Source organism: Equus caballus, chromosome 30, assembly GCF_041296265.1.
Source record: "Equus caballus isolate H_3958 breed thoroughbred chromosome 30, TB-T2T, whole genome shotgun sequence".
In the NCBI taxonomy this organism is placed as follows: Eukaryota; Metazoa; Chordata; class Mammalia; order Perissodactyla; family Equidae; genus Equus; species Equus caballus.
The window spans coordinates 38,181,331-38,209,311 of NC_091713.1; the positions used below are offsets into that span (position 1 = coordinate 38,181,331).

General features: G+C 39.9%; 1 protein-coding gene across 7 annotated transcripts in view; it reads right to left on the reverse strand.

Annotated features, from left to right (window-relative positions):
* Positions 1-221: 221 nt before the first annotated feature.
* KDM5B (lysine demethylase 5B) overlaps positions 222-27,981 on the reverse strand; it is a 78,016-nt gene continuing 50,256 nt past the window's right edge. For all 7 annotated transcript variants that reach the window (XM_023632600.2, XM_070255925.1, XM_070255929.1 and 4 more), the window contains 15 exons: positions 26,545-26,664; positions 23,994-24,188; positions 21,288-21,469; positions 21,016-21,140; positions 19,945-20,095; positions 19,668-19,782; positions 18,886-19,241; positions 17,737-17,875; positions 14,788-14,967; positions 13,950-14,108; positions 6,476-6,961; positions 4,934-5,045; positions 3,960-4,114; positions 2,511-2,831; positions 222-1,973 (listed from right to left, as the gene is read on the reverse strand). In XM_023632600.2, coding sequence (XP_023488368.2) covers positions 1,836-1,973; positions 2,511-2,831; positions 3,960-4,114; positions 4,934-5,045; positions 6,476-6,961; positions 13,950-14,108; positions 14,788-14,967; positions 17,737-17,875; positions 18,886-19,241; positions 19,668-19,782; positions 19,945-20,095; positions 21,016-21,140; positions 21,288-21,469; positions 23,994-24,188; positions 26,545-26,664 — 2,934 coding nt within the window. In that variant the 3' untranslated portion in view covers positions 222-1,835. The remainder of the gene's footprint in view (positions 1,974-2,510; positions 2,832-3,959; positions 4,115-4,933; positions 5,046-6,475; positions 6,962-13,949; positions 14,109-14,787; positions 14,968-17,736; positions 17,876-18,885; positions 19,242-19,667; positions 19,783-19,944; positions 20,096-21,015; positions 21,141-21,287; positions 21,470-23,993; positions 24,189-26,544; positions 26,665-27,981) is intronic.

Sequence of the window (27,981 nt, forward strand, 5' to 3'; positions counted from 1 at the left end):
TAGCAGCAGTGTCCCCCTTAACTTACTTTCTCAGTGGAACTGGGACAGTTGGCATCCTGTCCCAGTGTCAAGGGGTTCTAAGAATCCTGATACTGAAAAAGGCCAAACCACTATTACTCCATACTGTACTCTGGAGACTGTTCCTCTCTGTGGCCCCAGAACCCCCATCAGACAAAGAGAAGCATCACAATAACTGTGGGAAAACTGTACACAATTAGGAGTCACATTCTTAATGAGATTTAATTATCTGAATTGCATAAAAGGGGATAGTACATTTAAATCTCTGCTACATCACAAACTGCTGTTTTGTTGTTGTTTTATTTTATTGAAGACCCACTAGTTCTACCCATTTTCAGGTTTATGGCTATAGAATGTGGGGAAAATAAATATTAGCAACAGAATAGGAAAAAGCAAGCAGGAGTGACTTCTGTTCACCAGAATGTTTTCTCCATTGCAGAACAGTTCTTTTAAAAACAAGAGGAGGGAAAAGCTATGAGCTATCCACATCCAGTAATGACAGCGAAGGTGAGAAAGAGACTGAGAGGAAACCAGGAAGGCAGAACCTGGGTGCTCGTTAAGTTCTCCCTCAGCCCATACTTCCCTAGCCCTCTGTGAGGATGAACATTCCTTCGAGTTCCTTCTGGCATCTCAACCCAAGATCAAGTTTCGCTGTCAATTCAAATATAATAAAGACATTTCCACAAGGAGGACTGATGTGAGGACTGAACGATTTGCCAATGTTCTCAGAAAGCTTATTAAAAAACAGCATGGCTTTAAAGACAGGTTCTATTCAGTGAAGACTGGGGAAGTCTTTATTAGTGGGGACTGGAGGCATATGGCTCACCAAACAGAGCAGGATACAAAAGAAACCCCTAAGGTTTGCAGGCTAACATCCACTGCCACTGTAGCCTGGTGGGCAAAGGCAAAAGCAAGCAACCCCCTCCGGCTCCTCAAAGCCCACAAGGCAGAGGGGCAGAAGAAGCTGTAGTCTAATGGCTCTAAATAACCAGCATTTAGTGTTATAATTAGGACCAAGGATTTATTCCACAATATAAACTGCAACATTTGATACAAGCTACCAAAAAAAATAGGAGAGGAAAGAAGGGGCAGGAAGAAAGCCAAAACACAGCTGTGGCAATTTCTTACAGAGCAGTCTCTTTCCCACATCACCAGTTCATCAGTGACACTAGAAACCAGACATTGCGTTCTGTACATCAACCAAATGCTAAAGCACCACACACTGTTTGGAAGTTTGTTTTGTTTTAATTCCAGCCACTGAAACCAACATAGAAGTTATTGCTTAGATAAATAAACCTAGTCTACCAGGAAAAAGAAAAGTGGATAAAGAAACAAACAAAAACCCCAAAAGTGAAAAACTTAAGTTCCCCGATACGGTAACAGAGTAAACAAGAGAAATTCCTCGAATGAGGATTTACTGGAATTTCTGGTGCCCTTCTGGGCACTGAAACTGAGTTGGACTCTTAAGCCGGTAAATCCCAGGTAGAGGTAAGATTTTAATGCTGTACATGAAAAGGTGCAAGCTTCAATGCCTTCCAAATTGGTGGAAACCCCTGCAAAAAACAGTCAGCATTTCAAACCTCAACAACCACAAACAGCTCTTAAGGAAAAAAATACAAAAAGTGTCAAAAATTTTTTTAGTTGTTTTTTCTTTTTTTCAAAGAGTTCTGGAAAAATGATCCCGTAAGGAATAGAAATAGCACCGTTTACAGGCTGGTGTGAATACCAGTCCTGTAGCTTTGCTGAGATATTGAAGAAATCTTCTTGGTTGGAGTCCTGAATTACATTAAGTAGGGGAAGGGTTTGTTTTTGTGTTTTTATTTTCGGCTTGGTGCGTCCTTCACAGAACAGCGCACACAGATGTAGTCTTCTTTCTCTGCCATCTCTGGAGAAACACCAACACAGACCTGATGAAACCACTGATTGCAGCTGCCATCACACTGGACCCAGTCCACCTGGTTACAAAGAGCAGGGAGATGGGGTTTTCAGAGGAAAAAACGTGATTCAGAATTGGGCAGGCCAGCCTCAAGATATTCAGGCCGTTTGCCACTAACGGCCACCGTCCCACCACTGGGACCTCTGGCACAACAGCTAAGCCAAATGAGTGTAGCTGGCCCACCAGCCAAAGCAACCGAGTCAAAGCCATTCTTCAAGTCGTGACTGCTTTGGGGTTAAGACAGCGCCGCCCTGTGATGATAAGTAAGCAAACGGGCATTGCATCAGCATCCCCCCCACCTTCTTAGCGCCTGGACGCTGAAAGCTGGAGGAGCAGGAAGAGGAAAAAAGGGAGGAAGAAGAGTTTCTTCAAGAAAAGGGAGAAGACCCAGGAGCGATGGTAAGAGCAGAGATATCAGTGGGGGAGGGCTGAGCCATCCATTCAGATCAGCTCAAAGCAGAGAAGCAGAAGAGAAAGACCCAGCGAGGTGAGGTCTAGCTTACAGGGTTTCTGAGTTAAGGGAAAGCACGTCCTCCACGGCCCAAACCTCACTGACCTCATCTCCTTCTGGCTGCAGGCAGCTCACAGCTGGGCAGATGGCATCTTCATCCTCAGAGTCCTCCTGTTCCGAATAGGATGTGTCTGAGGCCAGGGAATGAGTTTCGGCAGAACGGATTAATTCATAGCTACGCTCTCTCTCTAACGTGAAATTGTTCATGTCCTTGGGGTGGCTCAGTTTGACTTTCTTCTTTTTGGGGGTCCGCATTTTTTTAACTCGATCCCACCGCTCACTGGAGAGGCCTTCTCTTTCCAGGCGTCTCTTCAGTTTTCTCTCAAGATTATTGATTCCATCTCGTTTCCCACGGCAGCACTCATTCTGGATGGAAAATGGGCAAACTCAATTTTAGCCTAGTTTGCCTATTACTAAAACTAGTGAAGCTACCTATTAGCTGTATGGGACCCAATCAACAGTGAAAAAAATAATGCATCTAACCACCACCACTGCCTTCCCTCATGTCCCATAGGACAACTTGTTTGAGCTTAACTAAGTTAACCATTAGTGCTGTCAAAGGAATGCTGGAAAAAGGAAGTATCAGAGACATGATTGGTCTTCAACTCTGCCAACCAGCACCAGGAGACGGGGAGATGCCTACATTCTTCTTTTTATAAAATCCATGAGTAAGTGACTGATCTATAGTTTCTCTCTCAGACCCTCACACTTCTAAGGAACCATGCTACTAACTTCCTTCTTTAAGGACATACATCCCTACCCCTTATAGGATCAAGGTGCATTAGTTGAACATAATCAATGGTGCTACACTATTTGGTATCATGATGAAAAATAAAATTCTAAACGCCAATATCTACCCTCATGCTAGAGATTCTTCCTATCCTGACTACATTCTCAGAGGCTTTAAATGTTACAGGTCAGTTAGTTCACTAATAGGAAGAAGCAGCAGTGTGTCTAACTATGCTAAGAAACAGAACATTACACAGCATCCCCTTCAAGTAAGTCAGCACTCAAAACTGGGGATCCTAATCACCAGTCCTCACATCAGCCATCTTGTTAGGTTTAGAAAAACTAAAGCATTTGTTAAATGTTAACTCCAAGAATATCTTTGATTTTCCAAGGTTTTATCCCAAGAGGCCTTCCCAGCTTGTAATTACATTTTCATCTCTACAGCATTTTCTCTTACGGAAGAAAAATAATCCTGCTTCTATAGCTTCCTACATGGAAATGATGAGAAGCACCTTGCTAAAAAGAAAAAAAATTCACACAGTGACTTAGAAAAAAGACCAAAATCCAGGCTGTGAGCCCAAAGTGACGTCCAGGCCCTGTCTGCTCACTGAAAGTCTTAGGAATGGAGTTGTGAGGGAGACAGTGTGCATTCTTTTCCAGATCAAAGACAGCATCTCACTCACCAAACTATTTAAGAGGAAATGACATTAAAGCGCATGCTCCCCGCTCCAGACTTTGCCTTCCCCAGCAGCCTCTCAGACTCACCTTCTCACTGCTGGCTCTAACTGGTGAGCTTCGGTCAGTTTGCTGAGCAGAGCTTGGCTTTGCAAGTAAAGTCTGGTAAAGTTCCTGAATTTCAGGAAGGGATACCTGGAGCAACTGGGCTTCCATCAACAGTTCATTCACTTCTGGACTAATACCTGTTAAAGACCAGATCAAATCATAATGACAACAAAAGGTGCTTCACATCAACATTTAGACCTGTCAGATACACAGAAGCAAGCTTGCCCCTCACACCACTACCACCCTCTCCTTGTTAACCTACATTCAGTTGAAGTTAGGTTTACTTAATGCACCTAAAGCTACAATATAACTGAGCCCAAACTAGATTTTCTAAGTCTTCTGATTACTAGGGAAGCGCTAATTCCACACTGAATCCCCTCAATCACTTATTGCTAATACAGAAGAGAGAGTACCTCTGCCTTGACAGCTTTTAATAGAAAGCACAGAACAGCCCAAGGCATGGGCAATCTGAGTGGATCAAGTAGCTGTGGCCCCTCTACGAGACACACAGTGTGATGGTGTGACTAAGGATCAGGACTCCAGTTGCAGCTTTAGGCAGAACTCATGGGGCAGTCATTTGTAGGTAAGTACAGAAAAAAAAGACAGAAGTTTCAGTGTGGATTATCTAAGATTCTCCATAAATCTCCCGACTAATGAAGTAGAAGGGAGCCCATGATTATGTGACCAAAATACTTGGTTTTTAATTATCAGTTGGCCTGAGTTAAATTAACACTTTTATCCCTGAAAGCAATCATATAAAGCTTTCTCTTGTTTCCTTTGCATTTATAAACCTTCAAATATGATCTTTGTCCTACCTTGCAAACACAGAGTAATCCACATCCTGCATTTGGGGATAAAGTCCTTTTTTATGGTACCTGATCATCTATAACAAAAACATACTACAAGAGCACTTGTTACTGTACAGCCTCAAAGTAGTAATAATAAAAAATGCAAACCATGGAGAGGGACACAACTCCGTCCAGTAGAGAAGGGAGAGTGTAAATATGAGGTTCTATGGTCCCAGTCATCAGGCAAGGAAAAGGACGTTATGCCAGGAGGCTGAGACACCTGGTGGAGGAAAACATTTCACAGTCAAGGTTTTCAGGATTAAAAATACTCCCACCAGTCCAATAAAGACAGCCTGGGTTATCAGGCAGGCAACCAGGAAAGAGAAAGACTTGATTTTCCCAAACTGAAAGAAGTCTCCTGGCAATTTCGATCTAGACAAATCAACTCATAGCCACCAAGCCTTTAGTCTTCCTGGTTTTACCTGGACTCATTTCAGAGAGGTAAAGAGCACCAACTGGAAATAAGTCTTTTCTCTGTGCGAGAATAAGTCCTATAACCTTTTAATCCCCAGGTAATTCTCTTTACGAAGATTCTAACACAATGAACACAGACACGTACCCCTTTGAGTAAACCAACTGAGAAACTGCCTGGTATCATTCACACCCATCTCCCTACCTTCTCCAGTGTTTATTAAAGGAGCTAGGAGAAACAGTCCTTTAACCATACATTAGTAAATTAACAGGTGTGCCCCCTCCCTTTATTAATAAAGGTAAACTCCTAGCATATTTTGCATAAAGAACACAAATGGCTCTGCTATGGGCTGCCCAAAGAGCCACAACTCATCTATGCAACAAAAATCTAAGTGATCATTTGCTAAGTGCCAGGGCATTGTATTTCAGAAGCCTGGAAAGAAATTTAAAAAACAAGGAAACAAGTATGACAGAGACCAATACTTTGTCCTTATCTCCACCTGCTGAATATGTAATTCATCTAATTCCTATGTCGTCTTAGTATAGCACAAGGGAGTTGTGATACCTGTGCTAGAGAAATCTGTGCTAAATTTGAAAATCATCAGGTTAACCTTTATAAAAAGACTGAATGCTGTCCTCCTCATTGGACTTTTCTGATGTCTTCATATTCTTTTCCTGCAGACATCTTCTACGGAAGAAGACAGAAAATTCTGCCCATTCCATTGATGGTCAGAAGAATCTGGCTTTTGGCAGAAAGATGACAGTTTGTATGAAACCCACTGCCTTTCCTCTGAAACAACACAGTACTCAGACACTTCAAAACCTATTCTTCCTCCAACAGCAGTAAGAAACAGAAGGAAGGAGACACTTCCTTCCTACTCAATGACTTACATGAGAGGGAGCAGGGAAAAAGGGTCAAGCAAAAATTTAAAAATACATAAATATTAAATATGTATCTGGGTTCATACACATAAATGGGAAAATTACATGAATATGCGAAGAGGTGAAATCTGCTCTACTGGAACGAAGTGCCTGAGAGGAAACTCCTGGCATAGCCGTGCAGGAAACTAAAGCAACACGGTAGGTACACAAGACTCCCCAGGGAGCAGCTGCAGGTGAAGTGAGTGCTGCTGACAGTCCAGTGGTCACCAGGAACACCACCACCAGAGACACAGGTTCAGGAACAAGGTAGAGAGCTACACAGATTCCAACACCCAGCAAAGACAAGTTCAGACTCACCTTGTTTGTCTCTGATGCCTGTCCTGCTGAGGTTTGCCACCTGCTATATAACAGTCCTGAGCCCACACGGTCTTGCACAAATTTGAGATTCCCTGATGAAAGCAGTTGCTGGGCTCTGTGCTGCCAGTTCACGGTTCTTTCAATCATGTATCGAAGTGCATCTCCCTCAGGGAGGCGAACTCGGATGCGCTGCAGGGAAGCCAGGAGGGGCAGAATTTTCTCCAATGGAGGTTTCTCTGACCGCCGACAATGGGGACAAAGCCAGATTCGGAGGCCTTGAGAAATACTGGGTACTGCCACACAGCTAGTATGGAAAGCATCCCTGCAGAGTTCACACTGGATCATGGGGGCAGCTGGGGCCTTCTGACACAGGCAGACTTTCATTTCCACATCTTGGACAGGCGACAGCAATTTCCCTTCATTGGCTAGTCTGAGAGACTGCAAGGCTTCCATTTCCCTTAGGCGAGCTTCCCCAAGTGTTGCCATCTAAAAAGGAGTTAAAAATCAAGGACAATGCCACAGAGAACTCAGCCTTCTCCTAAAACTCAAGGGCTCTAGTGGTTAAGAAGATGGGCTCCAGGGACTGGCTGGGTGGCACAGCACTTAAGTGCGCACGTTCCGCTTCAGCGGCCTGTGGTTCGCCGGTTCAGATCCCACGTGCGGACATAGCACCACTTGGCAAGCCACGCTATAGTAGGCGTCCCACATATAAAGTAGAGGAAGATGGGCATGACGTTAGCTCAGGGCCAATCTTCCTCAGCAAAAAGAGGAGGATTGGCAGCAGTTAGCTCAGGGCTAATGTTCCTCAAAAAAAAAGAAAAAAATGAAGAAGAAGGGCTTCAGAGTAGATTATCTGCATTCAAATCCTGGCTCTGCCTCACTAAGCTCTGTGAGTGACCTTGGGCAACATATTCCACTGTGGCTACATTTCCACAGGTATAAAAAGGAGTTACTAATAGTGCCCACCTCACAGAGCTGCAATGGTGATTACAGGAGAGATGTGTGACAGAACGCTTTCTGCCTAGCACATGGTAAATACTTCATGTGAGCAATTACTTAACATGCACCACTTCTTAAGTCCAATTTCCGGGTATATTCATCTCCTAGAAAATTTACTTCTCTTGAAAGAAACAGGCTTCTTATATTCTCCATGTACTAATTTCTGAGGTTCTCTGTTTTTAGTTGAGTTAGCCTTTGAGTTCTTCTTAAAGGTATTTTACATGGAAAAGTCTCCTAGAGCAGTCACTATGCAATAATAGTCTATGTCTCTTATTGTTTTTAACTTTACTGCCTTATATGTATGCTGGACAGAGCAACTATAGACAATGAAACTGGAGCCCTCATGAAAAAATTAAATAGAAACCACTTTACCAGACTTTTCTCACACACACACATATGGTATAAAATCAAATCATTTGGGCAAAGAGAAAAGCACGTTGCCTTTCTGCAGAAAATGGCAAGTATACTCATATGTTAAGTTTTCCTCTCTATTTAAACAAGAGCCACATCCCAGGAAAGTTAACCTGAATGAATGAATTAAAGACACACATAAACAGAGTAACTTCACAGTAAAGAGCTAAGGTGATACTGAAGGTATTTCTGAATGGTATTTACAAGCTGTCTGCAATGGGAACTTTTACATGAACAGCCTAGGCATCTAAGATATAAACACATCAGGGCATCACAGATTTATCCATTACACACCATGAAGTAAATGCAGAGTCTAAAGACGACAAAATCAAAGCACTAGCTCTGTCAGAGTTAGCCGCCACCACCTTGAACTTCACATCCAGTTGCCCCAACAAAAGGCTGGACCACTGAACTCATGTTTTAGTACTTCACTGATAGAGAAATAGAGATAAATAGGGGGAAGGCACGGATTTTTAAAACTGAACTTTTCCCTCTAGTAACAAAAGCTATAGGCTGCAGAAACTATTCCTTTCCAGAATTCTATGCCCAAGTCCTTAAAATGTTAATTTGTCACAGTTAAAACCATTCCCAGTTATCACATCTGCCCAACATCAGGTCAACATGATCCATCAGATGAGGCACCCCGAGTCATAAAGCCAGAATGAGCTCTCCATTATCTCTTTTTGGACTACAGAAGAAAATGTATGAATAAGGGTTAAGGGAAGAAACAAAAAGATCTAGAAGTAAATCAGGTAACAAACCTTTGGTATATTTTTAAAAATCCACTTATTTCGGTAGACAAAAACAATGTCCAGGCAGTACACATGGGTTACGTGATAACAAGGTGCCTTCCTATGGCTTAGAAATGGAGAGCAGGGGCTGGCTGGTGGCTCAGCAGTTAAGTGTGGACGTTCTGCTTTTGCGGCCCAGGGTTCACCGGTTTGGATCCCAGGTGCGGACATAGCACTGCTTGGCAGGCCATGCTGTGGCAGACATCCCACATATAAAGGAGAAAGATGGGCATGGATGTTAGCTCAGGGCCAGTCTGCCTCAGCAAAAAGAGGAGGATTGGTGGCAGATGTTAGCTCAGGGTTAATCTTCCTCAAAAAAATAAATACATTAAAAAAAATTAAAAAAACAAAAACAGACACAATCTTTACAAAAAACAAACCAGAGACATAATAGTGGAAAATAGCTCCTGAAAAATGCCAGAATGATGCTGAGGCAGAAGACTCTGATCAGAAGCTGACTGAATTTACAAATATGTCCAAAGAAAGTCTATATCAAAATATATAAAATCAAGGCAATCCCACATCAATTCAAGAGAGGTCAGGCAGCTACAAGGAACAGACTGGGAAGAAGGTGCCATGACCCAAGGATGGACACATTCAGTCCAGTCCTAGTAGTAGGAACATTCCTCCTCTAGAATGGGCAATGCTTTGTGCCATTAAAAGCATCCAAGTGGGACTACATCCAACTAAAAAACTTCTGAATAGCAAAGGAAACCAACAAAATGAAAAGGCAATCTATGGAATGGGAGAATATATTGATAAATCAATTATCTGATACCGGGTTAATATTCAAAATAGATAAAGAACTCATGCAACTCAACACAAAAACAAAACAAAACAAAAAAACACAAAAATAATCCCATTAAGAAATGGGCAGAGGATCTGAATAGACAATTTTCCAAAGAAGACATACAGACAGATAGCCAACACATTACATGAAAAGGTGCTCAATATCACTAAGCATCTGGGAAATGCCATTCAAAACCACAAGATATCACCTCACACACCTGTCAGAATGGCTAGTATCAACAAGACAAGAAATAGAGGTGATCTTAGCATCATGGTGGAGTGGGCTCGCCCTGTAAACTCTCCCCTCTAAGATACAATAAAAAGGACATCCATATTCCAAAAGAGGACATCCACCCAACAGAAGCCATCTGAGAGACCCATGCAGCCATATGTCGGAAGGTGGAGGTGCTAAAGCCCACCTACCAATGAGGTAAGAGAAAGCTTCCCTTTCTCCCTGAAGGATAGCAACTGAGGGATTGCACAGGGCTTCCAAGAGGAAAGGGGGGAGGGGACAGCAGCCCTCCGAGGGAACACTATAGATCTGTGAGGTCCCTCTCAGCCCAGGAGAAAACCCCAGAAGGGGTCACTAGCCATCACGGAGGTGTCTTCATCAAGCTAACACCCCAGGAGAGCAGACAGTGAGGGCAGAGTGAGAAGCCCCCCGAGATCATGCAGGAGAAAGAAAGCACCCCTCTTCCCGACCCAGCGCGCCACAGTTCAGCACCTGGGAGCTGTGCTGCACATCGCAGCAGGCTCAGAATACGCAGCTCTTGACCCCCACCCAGTGATGACAGGTGGAAGTGGCGATCAAGTACTACCACTATATGGAAGCACAAATCCATGCCGTCTAACAGTATGAAAAAACCTAACAAAACTCCAGACCAGAAGGAAAATGACAAATACCCAGAAGACATAGAAATCTATAACCTCAATGACAGAGACTTCAAAACAGCTATCATTAAAAAACCTGAGTTAAAAGAAAATGCAACTAACAGAAAGAGAACTCAAGAGTACACTCTCATTTACACAAGCTACAAAAAGAATAAAATATCTAGGAATAAAGTTAACCAAGGAGGTAAAAGATCGATACAATGAAAACTGTAAGACATTACTGAAAGAAATCAGTGATGACATAAAGAAATGGAAAGATATGCCATGCACATGGATTGGAAGAATAAACATAGATAAAATGTCCATTCTACCCAATGCAATCCCAGTCAGACTCCCAATGACATTGTTCACAGAAATAGAACAAAGAATCCTAACATTCATAAGGGACAACAAAAGACACAGAATAGCTAGAGCAATCCTGAGAAAAAAAGAACAAAGCTGGAAGCATCACAATCCCTGACTTCAAAGGTACTACAAAGCTATAGTAATCAAAACAGCATGGTACTGGCACAAAAACAGGCACACAGATCAATGGAACAGAACTGAAAGTCCAGAAATAAAACCGCACATTTACAGATAGCTAATCTTCGAGAAAGGTGCCACGAACACACAATGGAGACAAGATACTCTCTTCAATAAATGGTTTTGGGAAAACTGGACAGCCATATGCAAAAGAATGAAAGCAGACCATCATCTCAAGCCATACACAAAAATAAACTCAAAATGGATCAAAGACTTGAAGGTAAGACCTGAAACCATAAAACTTCTGGAAGAAAATATAGGTAGTACATTCTTTGACATCGACCTTAAAAAGATCTTTTTGAACACTGTGTCTTCTCAGACAAGAAAAACAAAAGAAAAAATAAGCAAATGGGACTTCATCAGACTAAAGAGCTTCTGCAAGGCAAAAGAAACCATGAACAAAACAAATAGACAATCCACCAACTGGGAGAAAATATTTGCAAATCACGTGTCCTACAAGGGGTTAATCTCCATAACATATAAGGAACTCACATAACTGAAAAACAAAAAAAACCCCAAACAGCCCAATCATAAAATGGGCAGAGGATATGAACAGACATTTCTCCAAAGATATACAGATGGCCAAGTGGCACATGAAAAAATGTTCAACATCACTAATCACTAGGGAAATGCAAATCAAGACTATACTAAGATATCACCTTATACTCGTTAAAATGGCTATAATCACCAAGACAAAAAATAACAAATGTTAGAGAGGCTGTGGAGAAAAAGGAACCCTCACACACTGCTGGAAGGAATGTAAACTGGTGCAGCCACTATGAAAAACAGTATGGAGATTCCTCAAAAAACTAAAAATAGAACTACCCTATGACCCAGCTATCCCATTACTGGGTATCTATCCAAACAACTTGAAATCAACAATCCAAAGTGACATGTGTACTCCTATGTTCACTGCAGCACTATTCACAATAGCCAAGACATGGAAGCAATTCAAGTACCCATCGATTGATGATTGGATAAAGATGTGGTGTGTATATATACAATGGAATACTACTCAGCCATAAAAAAAAAAGACAAAATGGTCTCATTCGCAACAACATGGATGGACCTGGAAGGTATTATGTTAAGTGAAATGAGCCAGACAGAGAAAGACAAACATCGTATGACTTCACTCATTATGTGGAAGATAAACACATGGACCAAGAGTACAGTTCAGTGGTTAACAGGAGGAAGGGGGCTGGGTACAAAGGGGAAGGGAGCACTTATATGGTGACGGACAAGAAATAACGTACAACTGAAATCTCACAATGTTGTAAACTATTATGAATGAACTCAATTAAAAAAAAAAAGACAGGAAATACACGTGTTGATGAGGATGTGGAGAAAAGGGGACCTTAGTGCACCATTGGTGGGAATATAGGTTGGTACAGCCACTATGGAAACCAGTATGGAGGTTCCTCAAAAAATTAAAAGCAGAAGTACCATATGATCCAGCAATTCCGCTTCTCACTATTTATCTGAAAGAAATGAAAACCCTAACTTGAAAAGATATCTGCATTCTCATGTTCACTGCAGCATTGCTTATAATAGCCAAGATAAGGAGATAACCCAAGTGTCCATTGAAGACAGATGAACGGATAGAAAAAATGTAATGTAGTATGTACATACAATGGAATATTATTCAGTCATAAAGAAAAGAAGGAAATCCTGCCATTTGCAACAACTTAGATGGACCCTGAGCGCATTATGCTAACTAAAATGAGTCAGAGAAAGACAAATACTGTCTGATCTCACTTACTTGTGGAAACAAAAAAACCCCCACCAATCTCACAGATACAGAGAACAGACAGGTGACTGCCATAGGCAGGGGCTGGGGAGTAGGTGAAATGGGTGAAGGGGGTCAAAGGTGACAACTTGTAGTTATAAAATAAATAAGTTATGGGGATATAACATGGTGACTAGAGTGAATACTACTATATGTATATATGAAAGTCGCTAAGAGAGTAGATCTTTAAAGTTCTCATCATAAGAAAAAAAGTTTGGGGGCTGGCCCTGTGGCCTAGTGGTTGGGTTCGATGTACTCCCCTTCAGCGACTGGATTCAGTTCCCAGGCATCACTCATCAGTGGCCATGCTGTGGCAGTGATCCACATTACAAAACTGAAGAAGACTGGCACAGATGCTAGCTCAAGGCTAATCTTCCTCAAAGAAAAAGAGCAAGATTGGCAACAGATATTAGTTCAGGGCAAACCTTCTTCAGAAAAAAAAAAGAAAAAAAGAAAAAAAGAAAAAAGTTTCTAACTATGTGTGGTAATAATGGATGTTAACTAGACTTACCGTTGTGATCATTTCACAATACATACATATATTCAATCATTATGTTGTACACCTGAAACTAATATAATGTTTTATGTCAATTATACCTTAGTAAAAGATGTTTAAAAAAGCATCCAAATCACATAGCTATCTTCCACTGTCCTGACACTGTACTCACTGAACATGAGCTAGATACTACTGCTGCATCTTCTTGAAGACGATATCATCTCTGAATCAACAGTGCTTACTAAATGTAGGTCAGACTCACAAGTATCCAGTACACTTTTTTTTTTAAGCTTCAGTGCATGGTTGTGTATCCTAGTTGTTAGTTTAATTCTCTCTGTGAGCTGCTGCCACAATATGACAACAGACAGACAAGTAGTGAGGTTCCACAACCAGGAAACGAACATGGGCCGTGGCAGTGAGAGTGCTGAATCATAACCATTGCCCACCAGGGCTGGCTCTGTAAGTGTATTTCTTACTGTAAATCAATAAGCTGGCATTGCAGTTTCACATAACTGTTAGCCCTGATATCCTAAGTCAGCATCCCTGGATCAACCCATAGGCACTGACAAGACTGTTTCCGAGTCTGCAACACTTCACACTGGCAGGCATTCCCCAAATCTGCACCTCTATGCATCTTCCTTCAGAAAATCTTTTTGGTAAAACTGAGTGCTTTTAAAGTTATTCTTCTACTTGCCTTCCCAATATTCCTGAAAACAAGAAAGGGTTAAAAGCAACCCCCCCCCCCCCCCCACCAAGAGAGAGAGGAGATGGTAAAGTGCCACTACATACAGCTGAAGCAGTCTCTCTGCTTTCAGTTAAAGCTCTCTCCAGGTCACTCAGACTCTCTAATTTGGGGCTTTTCTTTTTCCCACTTGGCAAGGGCTCTTTTAACTTTCTCTGCTTCCTCTTCAATCCCAAAAGGCCAATATCACATCGAGGGCACAGCACCTAATGTGGGACAAAGCACAAGCTTCGGTAAAATGAATTTCAGACAGAACATTAGGAAGTAGAAAATAACAACTGAAGCAGTGGAAAGGATGTAAATTTCTTAGTATCTAACATTTTTCTTTGTAATATGCCACCCTGAAGCCAGAAAATTCCTCTATAACGGAACAAAGGGAGGGAGGGAGGGAGGAAAGAAGGAAATCTCACAAAAGATTGGCTTTGACTCTAGATTCAATTCAGTAATAAGTACAATGTGATATAAACTTATCCCAATCATAATGCATGACCAGTTTCAGCTCACAAAAAATACAAAGAGTGCGACTCTAGCACCTTATGAGGGGTGAATGAGATCATTTATCTGGCTTACTAAATGCAAGTGGTGAAGCAAGGCCAAGGTTAGAAGTTCAATTTCAACACAGATTGAGGAACTTCAATGAGAAAAATGTTCTTCCTTCGACACTGAACGCTATCCTAATGGTATCCAGAGAGCATTTAAAGGTCTTTTCACTAGAAGCTCAGAACAATCTCCCTGGCTCTACCAAAAGAGGAAAACAAACAAAAAAAACACCTCATAGAATACAGATCAATCAGTGATGCCAACTTTTGCATGAGAGGGACTGCACGTTTTACCAAGTTAGGAGATCTAATGTCTGTCTTGTAGATGAGCAGGATGCAAACTTACCTCTAAGAGAGAATATGGAGAATTCTCAGTCAAGAACGTATTAGCAGCACATTCTTTCCAAGCCTGAACCTCAGCTACTAGTGATTCTAGTCTTGGTAAAGAATTCAGATGCACTGGGATAGATCGGCCTCGTGTAACAAGTTCTATGAGTGTGTCCAGCACTGGCACACGTCCTCCAACCTAATAAATCAAGAAAAATTAAAGCAACTTAGAAAAAAGAATACTTCTATGTAAAGTGGGAAAAGCACAATTCAGACTGGGCCTACTCCACGATTTTAATATGTTAAATTCACAAATGGATATCGACAAACCTGCCAGCTGACCAATGGTGGTGGGGGGTGGGTCAACGTGTTCTTTCGCTTAACAAAACCCTGAAGAATCTAGTTTGTGCTTGAACCCAAGGATACAACTGTGAACATAACATACACTGTGGTCCCTTTGTTGTATTTATGCCCTTCTAAATTCACTTGTCACCTTGGTCCCTATGAATAGTTTGAAAAAAAATCAACAAAAATGTAGATTTGAAACAACTCAAAAGACTTTCATACAAACTTACATAAATAAAAGTAACAAAACAAAATTTTACTCCAATCCAGTCACCAACGATGAATTAAAGTAACTCAGTATAAACTATTAAGGAAACAGTTGAGAAAGCCCACTGGTTCTCAAACTTTAGTATTCATTAAGAGTCATGTGGAAAGCTTATTTAAACAGTTTCCTGGGCTCCATCCCCAGATATTTGATTCAGGGAAGGATCCATGATTTGCATTTCTAACAAGTTTTCAGGTGATGCTGATGCTACTGATACTGGGACACATTTTAAGGATAAGATACCCAAACTGGAAGAAGAATAAAAGCATTAGGTTGGGGGTGAGGGGTAGGGGAGCACTGGTGTTACTCTAACACAATAGCAAATCTTAGCTTCACTAAGTAGGTCATCTTTATATGTCTCTTGAAGTGATTCAATACATATACAATATCACCTGATACTTGATGTACTCTAAGTCAAAAATATTTCATCAAGGCTTTGAAACTAACTTCCAATTTACAGGAAATACAGAAGAAAGAACACGCCACAAAAGAACAACCAGACGAATCCAGAAGGTGGAACATATATACCACGAGATAACTGTTCAGGACAGTGATATGAAAAAAAAGTAGGGTGGAGAGAAGAACTCTTGTAACAGGATTAAAAGAAATTTAAAGCGATATATCAATTAGATGTAACATGTGGTCCTGGATTGGAAAAACCACTATAGGTGATATTTTTTGGAAAACTGAACACAGACTAAGTAGATCAATGTTTTACTGCTTTGACATTTAATCTGAAAGGATCGAAATTGTGAGGGCATAAATGTGCTGCTGGACACTTAATATAAAGTGACTCACAAATTACTTGCTATTCCTATGATACTTTTAGAAAAAGTACTTCCTATGTGCAAAGCAGACTACTGGACAACATTTTAAAGTAAATAATTCTCTAAATATGAAGACGTTCCTAGTTGTTAGTCACATCTTTCTATTAGTCATTAAATATATGATGCAAGTAAAGACCAGGCAATTATTTCAGGAATGGAGCAAAATTTGCTTTTTGCCTTTATAGGCACTATTGCAAACAGAGTACTAAGCAGTATATACATACAAAACACGAAGAGAGTGAACCTTTCCAGAAACATGTCCTGTCTGTCTGATTTCACATGCTCACCTCTCCTTATTGCAACAACCTCACCCTTTTGGCTGTGCCCTTTCATGAGTGAAAAGGGGGACCATAACCAAAACTAATTACCATAGTTCTAACAATCACTGACAAGAGGCTGCATCTAAAACTGCCACTAAGGAAGTTAATGTACACAGTAAACAGTTTTCTTGGTTTTTTCCCATGGCCAGCTGGGGTTAATCCCTTAATTATCTAATAACATTTATCAGACAATATATATTCTCTTCCCCATTAACTAGAATAAATGCCCAGAGGTTTTGTTGCAAGCAACTGGCTAAAACTGTCCTGTCTGGCACTTCTTACTAGCAAATGATCACTTAGCACCACTTAAAATCACACAAGTATTCAGAAAACCAGATAGTATTTCATTCCTAGTCTCTGATGGCTCCAACAAAACAGAACAGAATTCAAGAACAATGTAAATTAATTTTTTAAAAACCCAGTCTATTAACTAATTCAAAGATCTTTTTCCTCAATAGGTCTATAAGACCTATTGGTTTAATTGGAGAGATAAAGAAAGCCACCTCATACCAACCACTTTTCAAATGAAATCATCCAGCTGAAAATTGGGTAAATCATAGAGTGCACTCTGTCTATACCTTAATAATGCTATGAGTGAAAATATTCTCTCTTTTTTAACTTAAAGCAAGTCAGTAAGTATAACAGCTAGCATAGGGCCACAAATACTTACTGCTAATTACTTTGGAACTTGCTAAGTTTCATTTCTTTTGTAGGGATGGCGAGGAACTTTTGTTTAAATCACTACTTGGTGAAAATTATGAGCCCTGGGGCCTAGTCTGGCCATGTAATTGTATAACCAGGTTCACTGAATGTGCCATTCTTGATGGTCTGAACTCTAAGTTTTTGAGAAGCCAGTAGGAGACAATAATACTTATCAAAGATTAGAAACTACATTTCTAGCTCTTTTTTTCTTCAATCCCCAACCAAGTACTCAAGTTTGTTATGGGACACTCCCAAGCTCCCAGAACAAGTTGGTTGAATTATCTAAGCTTTAAACATTTGAGCCAGCTGGTCAGGACAATAGGTGGTTGAGTATTCAACTAAATTCCATTCAACTATTTTAAATACAAGCGAATAGAATTAGTAATCCAGACAATCCAAAGTACTCAATCTGTGTAGTGAGATATAACATTTTACCCTTTATAATTTTCCAATTATTGCTTTTTACAGATGCACGTACACACTCAGGACATTTTTCTTTTTAGACCAACCTGCAGGGCCTCCACATCCTGAAGCCAGTCTCTGGCTCTCTGCACTGAGTCTTTCAGAGCCACACCACTGGGCAGATATGCGGGGATCTCCTCTATCTCCTTCACTGCCGTAGCAAGGCTATTCAATGAATGCCGAGGTCTAGAAAAATGAAACAGAAACTACTTAGTATTTTATAAGATGGCTCATTTTTCTTATGGTTTACCAGAGAAACTAGAAAAATAAAATTTCAAATGAAATTTAGTATAGTAAATAAATTTTTTCAAATGGCAGTAACTACTAAACAGCAAATTAACTAGTTTCAAATAGCTGCCTAAGACTTAAGAGCATCTAAATAAAACAAATGACTCACTGAAGCATTTAAATTTTACTTATTCCTGATTTTAATGCTGGTATAACCCCAAACTTCCATTTGCAGAACATAACCTAGTGTTAGTTTATTCTATGTTAAACTGGATACACTGTCAAGATTCATACAGTTTCACTAAAAAGCACAGTACCAAAATATTTTGCACTCCCTGTTCAATGCCCGCTATTTTAGGATTATAAGAGTGTCTACAACCTAGATATTTTTTGTACTTTATGTTGTCAGTTGGACTAATAAAGATTTGTGAGACGGAAAGCAAGTTTGGGGAATGGCTAATCATCTCCTCAGATGGTGAGCCTGAGTCCAATCAAATCTCTCAAACACAGATAAGCTGTCCTGAATTACTAAGCGACAACACAAATGTACCGTTACAGTGGGAAACTATTGTCATTTTACAGAAAAGTGCACATTAACTCTCAGACACTTCTCTTTAAGACTCCTTGGGATCTTACTAACTGTGGGTTTAAACAGTTTCACTTATTTGTAAAATTTTCTTCCCTCAAAGATGATATCATCAAGGTCCAGGGAAATTTCATCACAACAACTTTAGAAAAGGTGTGTCCATTTGAATCATTCATTTCATAATCAGTAAAGTAAGAAAAAATTAATATTCTTTTGCCCAAGTTCCAAAGCAGCCCCAAATCTCTTAGGTGTTTCTACATGCACTCTACATGCACAACAGCAGTACCTAACACTTGTCACACACCAATCACTGTGCCCTGTGCTCTAAATGGCTATGTTACCCAACCTTCCCCAAGGGAGAGATATGAGTGTGCTTTTTTACCTGGCCTTGAGGAGACTCTTGGCTTTGTCATCCCAGTGCTCTGACACTGTGAGCAGCTCCTGAAGCCGGGCCATAGCTTTCTCCACTGCTGAATATGGGGCCAGACCCACCCCTAGGTCTATGAGACGTCTCATATCATCTAAAGTAAGGGAGCTGGGGTCTAGGCAAGCTTGCTGCACCTCTTCTAGCCAACGGGCCTGTTCCAGACGGATACGCATCTCAGCAAGCTGTGGAAGTTCAACATCAAATTCAAAGCTGACATCTAGTAAGTCTTGCAGCTCAGCAGCACTGGGCATTTCCTCAGAGAGCAATTTCTGGCTATGCTGTTGAAAATCTTCCACACGAGTCAAGAGATCCTAAAAAACACAGGTTGTTGCATCAAAACAGTAACTTCAGCAATTGGCTTCTTTCATACTTGGAATCTTCGATGTACATTGGATGTGACCCTCTTCCATTTCAAATGATTCTAGCAATAATGTGGGTAAATGAGATAATAAATACGTAAGCCTACTGAAGCTAAAACAAGTGACCGTAACAGAGACCTTACATCAACTGTGGGGAGTAGCTGGTGGTCATTTTCAAGGTAAATTTCCAACTCTCCCTCTCCTTTGTAGGCCTGTTATAAGCTCTTTATACACACACACCACTCAGTGTGTTAGTAAAAGATTTGTAAATAAATGTACAAATCACCACCCAAGAAGATGACTTAATCATGTCAATTTAACTTACTTACAAAATACAGGATTACCAAAGTACTCACTCACACGTCCCTCTGTAGTTACCTTTAGTAAGGGTGTTTGACTGAGGACACATGGAAGAGCATACAGCTGTGTCACAAACTGTCGAAGCTCATTCACTGTCAACTGATTTTGAGATTTTCCTCCACCAGATCTGTACCTATAATGACAAAGGCCCAAGGAAGCCGTGTGAGAACATATATATTCACCATTCCCTGATTCCAAGGTCACAGGAATGCAGGACAGAACTAAAAACCAGTCATGATAGGTTTCCAAGTTTAGCCACCAAAGTGTCCAAACTCAGATAGATGGAAGTACATACCTAGTTTGCCTTTTGCCGTTAAGCAGCTGCTGTGCAACAGAAGCACACTTCTCTGCATCCTGCGTGACTAAGCGAAGGTGACGCAGAAGATCATTGTCTGGGAATTTCTTCATTTCAGACTCTTCAATTAAAGCCTTAAAGCTGACAAGGCCTGAGAACAAAGAAAAAGTCACCTTTTCCGTGCTCATTATGTGCATTACTACTGGTATGAAATACAGAGGAGTACTGCTTGTATCAGTTCTTATCTATAAATCCTTGCAATGTTTTAGATCGTTAATAAATTTATTTGATTTTTTAGGCTGAGGGTGGAGTGTTTTAAACAAGTGCCTAGAGTTGCTCTTCAATATGAAAATGTTTAGACCTGAAATGTTTAAGATACAGAAAACAACTGACTTGTCCAAAACAAAGTCAATGCAGATTCTTATTGTGGCTTGAACCACTTCCCTCTGCATTTCACTCTGCAGTTTGCAGATAACTGGTACGCTCAGAGACAGTGACACTGTGCTCTTCCCCTAAACAAAAGAGGGCAGAGTTCTCCACTAGGCTATGAAAAGGAAAACAAGTGAAAACACTGTGAAAGAGATGGGAAGGGAAGCAGTGACTTTCAAAGGTAGTAACGAGAGAGAGACTTTGACTTGGGTTAGAACTAAGAAATGATAAACCAGCACTTCAGAGACTTCTAATTTAATGATATGCTGCCTTTGTCATGAGATCTAGTTTTTTTAAAAAGGTTTTTCCTAAGATTCTGTATAAATCGTCAAATATTTTTGTTTCTGAGACAAAGAGGTGTAAAGGTGATTCTGTTTCCTAACAATATGGTCTTTGTTAAATACACAATCTTGCACAATTCATATATCAAGACATCATTCTGATTTAAGGGCATCTGCCTCATCCACTCTGGGCTTTAAAATCTTCTCTGCTAACGCTCTGTAAACCCAGTTGCACAGAGGGGCTAACCAAGGACAAAGTCGGGTTGTTTCAGGTAATCTGTTTGTTGATAACTCCATGTGGGCTACTTTACAATCAGTCCCAATTTGCCAATCACCAAGTTACACTTTCTGTACCACATACTTTTCTTCTTGTTAATCTTTGCCTCCAAAGCTTCATTTACATTCAAGGCCCATTCGTTGTAAGATTCTGCTCGAAGCTTCAATGCATTCATCATGGGGTAGAGATCATCCAGAGTGTATCTATACCTGGAAACAGAATAGCAGACTCAGCTTTGAGATACGTGGGTTTGGAGAAAATCAGACTTTATATTCAATATTTCAGCCCTACAACAGGACTTTTATTAAGGATTTAGTGTTTTCCACAGGAAAAAAAAAATCATTCTTCCTACTTACCGCAGTTTATATTTATAAGGAGGACAGGAACACAACTCTTTTACATGATGCAGGCAAACAAGCAGGCCAGGTGTGCAAGAACAGGAGATGGCAGACATGAAGCATGTGGTTTTGCATTTTATACACTGACGTTCATCATCCGGCAATAGCTCAAAATCCATTCTTTCTGAATCAATTACTCCCTAGAATAAAGTGTACTTTAGAGGCCTCCAAAGGATAATATAGTCCCCCAGTGACCAAAACAAACATGCAATAGTTGAGTTTAAAAAGAAGAGAGAGACTTATCGAAATAGGGAGTGCAAAACGACAATGACTTAGCAAACATGGGCAAGATAATCTACTTCACTTGTCCAGGGAAAACCCTTTTATGGACAATGTAAGTCCTTACGTTTGGCCATGTTGATCTGAGTATGAACACAATTACTAATCAGACTATAAAACTACCGAGATTAGCTGTTTATTCTACTCCAAATAGGCTTTGTCCATATTTTGGGTATAGATAAGAGCAAAGGAAATGTATAAACTTTCTACTTCAGAGGAAATACTATACAGGGCTTTAGAGTAACACTGCTGGAGAATCCATAAGAAAAAAAGAAAGATGAGGCAAGTGGAAAAAACTATTATGCAGGAATTGTTGAGGCTGGGAAGATGCTGAGTGGTCTACTAGCCTTTCACAAGAAAAGTTACCTGAAGGAATATCGTTATCTGGAAAGGTTAGACAAATTGTGCAATAGGAACTAGAATCACAATCAAGCATTTCCTAACTGAAAGAGTGTCAAGAAAAATGAGGTCTTGAACTAGTAAATTTCAACTGTACTTTGTACCACCCGACGTTTAGAGAGCACTTCTAGGATATACCTTTTGTCATTCAAAGAACAAATTTTTACCACCATTTCTCCTATCTGGAACTGGATCCAAATCCAACCTTGAGAAGCCAGAACCTGATTAAATCACTTCATGAATCATCAGGTATCTTTGCTTTACTCTTTTATTCTGTATTTTAACCTTCTGACCATTTCACTTCCTACCAATCATAAGGAGAGTGAGGTAAACACTGATGAATCAATTGTCAATTTAATCTGCAATTAATCATTAAAAAGGACTTCACAATGGAGACGATAGAAATTTTTGTTTAAAATGAGATTAAGAACCAACTCTATGGATCTGAGTTGAGAATGAATCATGTAGCTCACCCAATTTTACTTTGTAAATTTCCACACCTAGAAAAAAATTAAGTTCTGAAAGTTCCAAAAATGATCTACCATTATTGATGCAAGACCATCTGGCATTGTTTTCCCCAACTGTAAAATATAAGGGGAGAATGAGAAAACTGTTGTTGATCTGTAACAGGTACCAGGGAGCCAACATTGTAGGATTCTATCTTAAGAGGCACATTAAAAAAAACAATGTGACTCTATTTGTGGATATGACTGTCCCCAAAGAAACTACAAAAAAGCTACTAGAAGTGTTGAGTTTAGCAAGGTTACAGGATACGAAGTCAATATACACAAGTTATTGTATTTGTAAATACTAGCAATAAACAACTAGAAATTCTACTGTGACTTTTTAAAAGTGCCATTTATAATAGAACCCAAAAACATGAAATATATAATTATAAACCCAAGAAAATATGTGTAAGATTTGTATGCTGTAATCTACAAAATAACGAATGAAAGAAATCAAGACCTCAACAAATGGGGGGATACCATACTATCTCTACAGACTAGAAGACTCAAGCTATCAGTTTTCCCCCAAACTATCCATAGGTTTAATGTAGTCCCACTCAAAATCTCAATAGGCTTTTTGGGATTCTAAAATTCATATGGAAAAGCAAAACAACTAAAATAGCCATAACAACTTTTAAAAAGAACAAAGTTGGAAGACTCACGCTACTTCAAGACTTATTAGAAAGCTATGGTAATCAAGACCATATGGTATTAGCAAGAGGACAGATGCATAGATAAACAGAATAGGAGAGAGCCCAGAAACAGACCCATACATATGTGGTGAACTGATTTTCAACAGTGCGAGGGCAATTCAATGGAAAAAGGAAGGGTCTTCTCAAGAAATGGTGCTGGAACAATTAGACATCCATATGCAAAAACAGTAATCTTGACCCACATCTTGCACCACAAAGATAACTTGAGATGGATTAAAGACTCAAATGTAAAATCTAAAACTAGAAATTCTAGATAACTACATAGGAGAGAGTCTTTGTGACTCTGAGTTAAGCAAAGATTTCTTAAGTAGGACACATTCGAAAAGATCCCTAAAAGAAAAAGCTGAAATGACTTTATCAAAATGAAAAACTTCTGCTATTTCAAATACACTGCTAAGAATGAAAAAACAAGCTACCACTAGGAAGAAAAATCTGCAGAACACTTATCTGATACAGGACTGGTGAAGAGAATGAACAGAAATCTTAACAATCCAGTAACAAGGAGGCATGGCAGAACATCTGAACAGACACTTCACTAAAGAGACAAATATGCATGTAGCACATAAGTCCAGGATAAAATGTTCAACATATCATTAGCCATTAGAGAAATGAAAATTGAAACCACAATGAGACATTAATATACATCTATCTGAATGATTTTAAAGGAAATTAGAAAAAGAAAAGACTTTCAAAAATGGTATTAAAGTGCATAAGAACTTTACTAAGTAATAGCCAATGACATTCATTTGGGATTCCAGAAACCTTACCAATTTACGGACAGTTTCTCTTAAAGTTTTCTCATCTTCAATCATAATGGCCATGTCTTTCTGAACAGTAGATGCCACTACAACATCTAGTACATCAGCCTTGGAAGCCATCTTGCAAATCATCTCATCGTGGGAAAATACGCAATAGCGGTGAAGCAAGCGATAATGCTCCACACACTGTCGGCCTAATGGTAACTGTGTCAAACAACAGAGGAAAATACATGACATTCATCTTTCTCCTTCCTACTTCCAAAGACTTCTGACCTTTACTATGAAATTAACAAACCTGGGTCATAATCTGTATCATAGTATCAACCCTAAAACCAGACTCTAAGAGGCCTTAGGCTTTTTTAAGTCTTTGCATCTCAAAGATCTGACATATTGGGTAGTACCTTAATTAAAAAGTGGTTTAAAAAACCCAATGTAGTAACAACATATTAATGTCAACAACAATGTAACTATCTAATTGGGAATACAAGTTTACACATTTCCTGAAACAACTGTGCTGAACTCGTGTGGTTAAGCTACTTCAGGAAACAGTAATCCTCCAAGAACTAACAGAAAATAATTATAGATACAGGTAGTACTATTATTCAGAAAATCACTGAAACAAGGCTATAATTCATTAGTTTTAACATCATACACACTTAAACCAGACAGTTCTTTTTACATAAATGACAAGTATTAATACTAACAAAGTCATGCATCACTAAATGACGAAGAAACGTTCTGAGAAAGGAATCGTTACGTGATTTTTGTCATGATGCAAACATCAGTGTACTTCCACAAACTGAGATGGTATAGCCTACTACATAGCTAGGCTGTATGGTATAATGTGTATAGCCTACTGCTCCTAGGCTACAAACCTGTACCGCATGACACTGTACTGAATATTGTAGGCAACTGTAACATAGTGGTAAGTATTTGTGTATCTAAACATATCTAAACATGGAAAAGATGAAGGAAAACTATGGTAGAAAAGATAAAAGATGGTACAGCTGTATAAGGCACTTTCCACGAATGGGGCTTACGGAACTGGAAGTTGCTCTGGATGAGTCAGTGAGTGCTGAGTGAACGTGAAGGCCTAGGACATTATTGTACACTACTGTATACTCTATGAACACTGTACACTTCTTCTTTCAATAATAAAGTAAGTTTAGCTTACTGTAACTTTTTTTAACAAAATTTTAAATTTTTTAACTTTTTGATTGTTTTGTAATAACCCTTAGCTTAAAACACTCACACATTGAATGGCTATAAAAAAAATTTTCTTTCTTTATATTCTCATTCTATAAGCTTTTTTCTATTTTTAAAATTTTTTATTTTTTTCTTTACTTTTTAAACTGTTTTGTTAAAAACTAAAGACACACACACATTAGCCTAGGCCTACACAGGGTCAGGATCATCAATATCACTGTCTTCCACCGCCATATCTTGCCCCACTGGAAGGTCTTCAGAGGCAACAACAAACATGGAGCCGTCATCTCCTAGGATAACAATGCCTGCTTCTGGAACGCCTCCTGAAGGACCTGCCTGAGGCTCTTCTTGAGAAGGTATCACTCTTTTCGGAAATATGTCCGTGGTGGTTTGCTTCTTTTTTTCATCACAGATGTGCTTTATAAGTAGACAATGCACCACAAATATTCCTCTCTATCAACAAAAACCTTTTCGTGTAGAAGTCCATGTTTTCAAACTTTTTAAGGAGCCTGTTGAGGTCTACAAGAGCTTCTACAAAATCCTTCACTGTGCATTTTCTTGGAGGTTCTTCTTTTTCTTCTGCAGTTTCCTTTTCCCTTGCCTCTTCTTCAGCTATGTGTTCTTGTTCCATTTCCAGCAACTCCTCATTAGTTAGTTCCTCAGGAACCACCTCTAGGAGCTTCACAATGTCATCTCATCCATACGCAAATCCAGGTTAAAGTTGTTTGCCATCTCAACCAGAGTCCTGTTGATTTTTTGTAACCTCATCTTTGACAAATCCTCTGAAGTCATGGACAAAACTCTTCAGTGTCTTCTTCCAGATGGACTACGTGATAAGAATTTTTCAGCTCCACTAGAATCTTATGGGACCACTGTCGTATATGTGGTCTGTCGTTGACTGAAATGTCATTATGCAGTAAATAACTGTATAAAAATTCCACTTTACAACTAACAGAAATCAAATGTCTCAATAAAAATTGCTGTGTTGTGGATCATTTAAGCTAGGGCTGTATAAAGCACAGCCTCAAGACTGGAACTGTTTGTTGTCAGTTTGCAATGAAATACTGAGCTTCAGCCAAAATGTAAATCAACAGACTCCTTTCTTCATCAAGTCTTGCTACAAAAGAAGAAATTGTCAGTTGAACCATGGAGTGTGCTTAGTTAGTACAGGCTTGACTTACAATGTGGTACAAGTGTCTTCTCTTGTTGTAGATGGTAAACAATTTGCAGCCCCGCCATTTGAGCAGCAACAGGTGTAAGCAACTATATACATGATAGTTTTTAAAGTATTATATATCATTTCTGCAAGAAAAGCAATAAATTTGAAAAGGTTCACTAAGTCATAATTACATACCCAATCAACAGTGCAGAAGTTAACAGCCTCAGCAAAATTAAAACCTTGATTAAAACCACTGTGGTAGGCTCTTGGAAATGTAATCACAAACTCCCCAGCACACTGATTTGTTCGGTAAACCTAAGGAGACAAAAATTGGAGATTTTTAGTGATGTTCTCACAAAAGACAATCTAGATATAGACTATCAGATGATTCTCCAGAAAGGGTAGCTTTCTGTCAATTAAAAGTGAGCCATGGGGCTGGAACTGTGGCCGAGTGGTTAAGTTTGTGCGCTCTGCTTCAGCGGCGCAGGGTTTCGCCGGTTCGGATCCTTGGGGCGGACATGGCACCACTCATCAAGCCATGGTGAGGAGGCGTCCCACATGCCACAACTAGAACGACCCACAACTAAAAAAAGAATACACAACTACGTACTGGGGGGCTTTGAGGAGAAAAAAGAAAAAGTAAATCTTTAAAAAAAAGGCGGGGGGCAGCCCAGTGGTGCAGTGGTTGGGTGCGCACGTTCTGTTTCGGCAGCCCAGGGTTCACCCATTTGGATCCTGGGTGCAGACATGGTACTGCTTAGCAAGCCATGCTGTGGTAGGCGTACCACATATAAAGTGGAGGAAGATGGGCACAGATGTTAGCTCAGGGCCAGTCTTCCTCAGCAAAAAGAGGAGGACTGGCAGCAGATGTTAGCTCAGGGCTAATCTCCCTCAAAAAAATAAATAAATAAGTGAGCCAGAAAAAAACAAAACAAACAAAAAACACGCAGACTATCACCTAGAAATACTCATTTCTGCCACAAGATGGAGTGGTGCCCCAAACTACCAGGGTTGATTAGTATCTGAACAGAAAATACGGTTTATACCACAAAAATGTGGCTACATCCAGGATCAGGACACAACTTTCTAAATGTAACTACAATTAAGAATGTCCTAATATTATTATACATTTCTTCTACCACCAATTAAAGAAATTTCACTATATTTCAACAATCTTATCCCATACAGAGCTCTTCTTGATTTGGGCCTAAAACTTACCTCCCATCAACAATTCTCCCCTTTTCCACCACCAGTTTTATTCAGAAACACCTATATTGCTCCAGGCACACAAATCCTCAGACTGAACACTTATTCTTATAGAGTAATAATATTAGGTGTCTTTTCAGTCTCTCTCTGTCCATCAGTGGTTCTCTAAAATGTAGTTCCCAGACCAACAGTATCAATAACAACTGGTGTTGGAACTTGAACTTGCTGGAAACGCAAATTCTCAAGACCAGCCACACCAACAGAACAAGAAACCCTGGGAGTAAGACTCAGCCGTGTGCACTCTAACATTCCCTTCAGGTTCTGATACAGGCCCAAGTTTGAAGACCACTACCCACCACATGAGCACAATCCCTTCTACCCGGACCACCTCCTCCCTCCTCTCAACTCTCTGCCAAACATACTCCT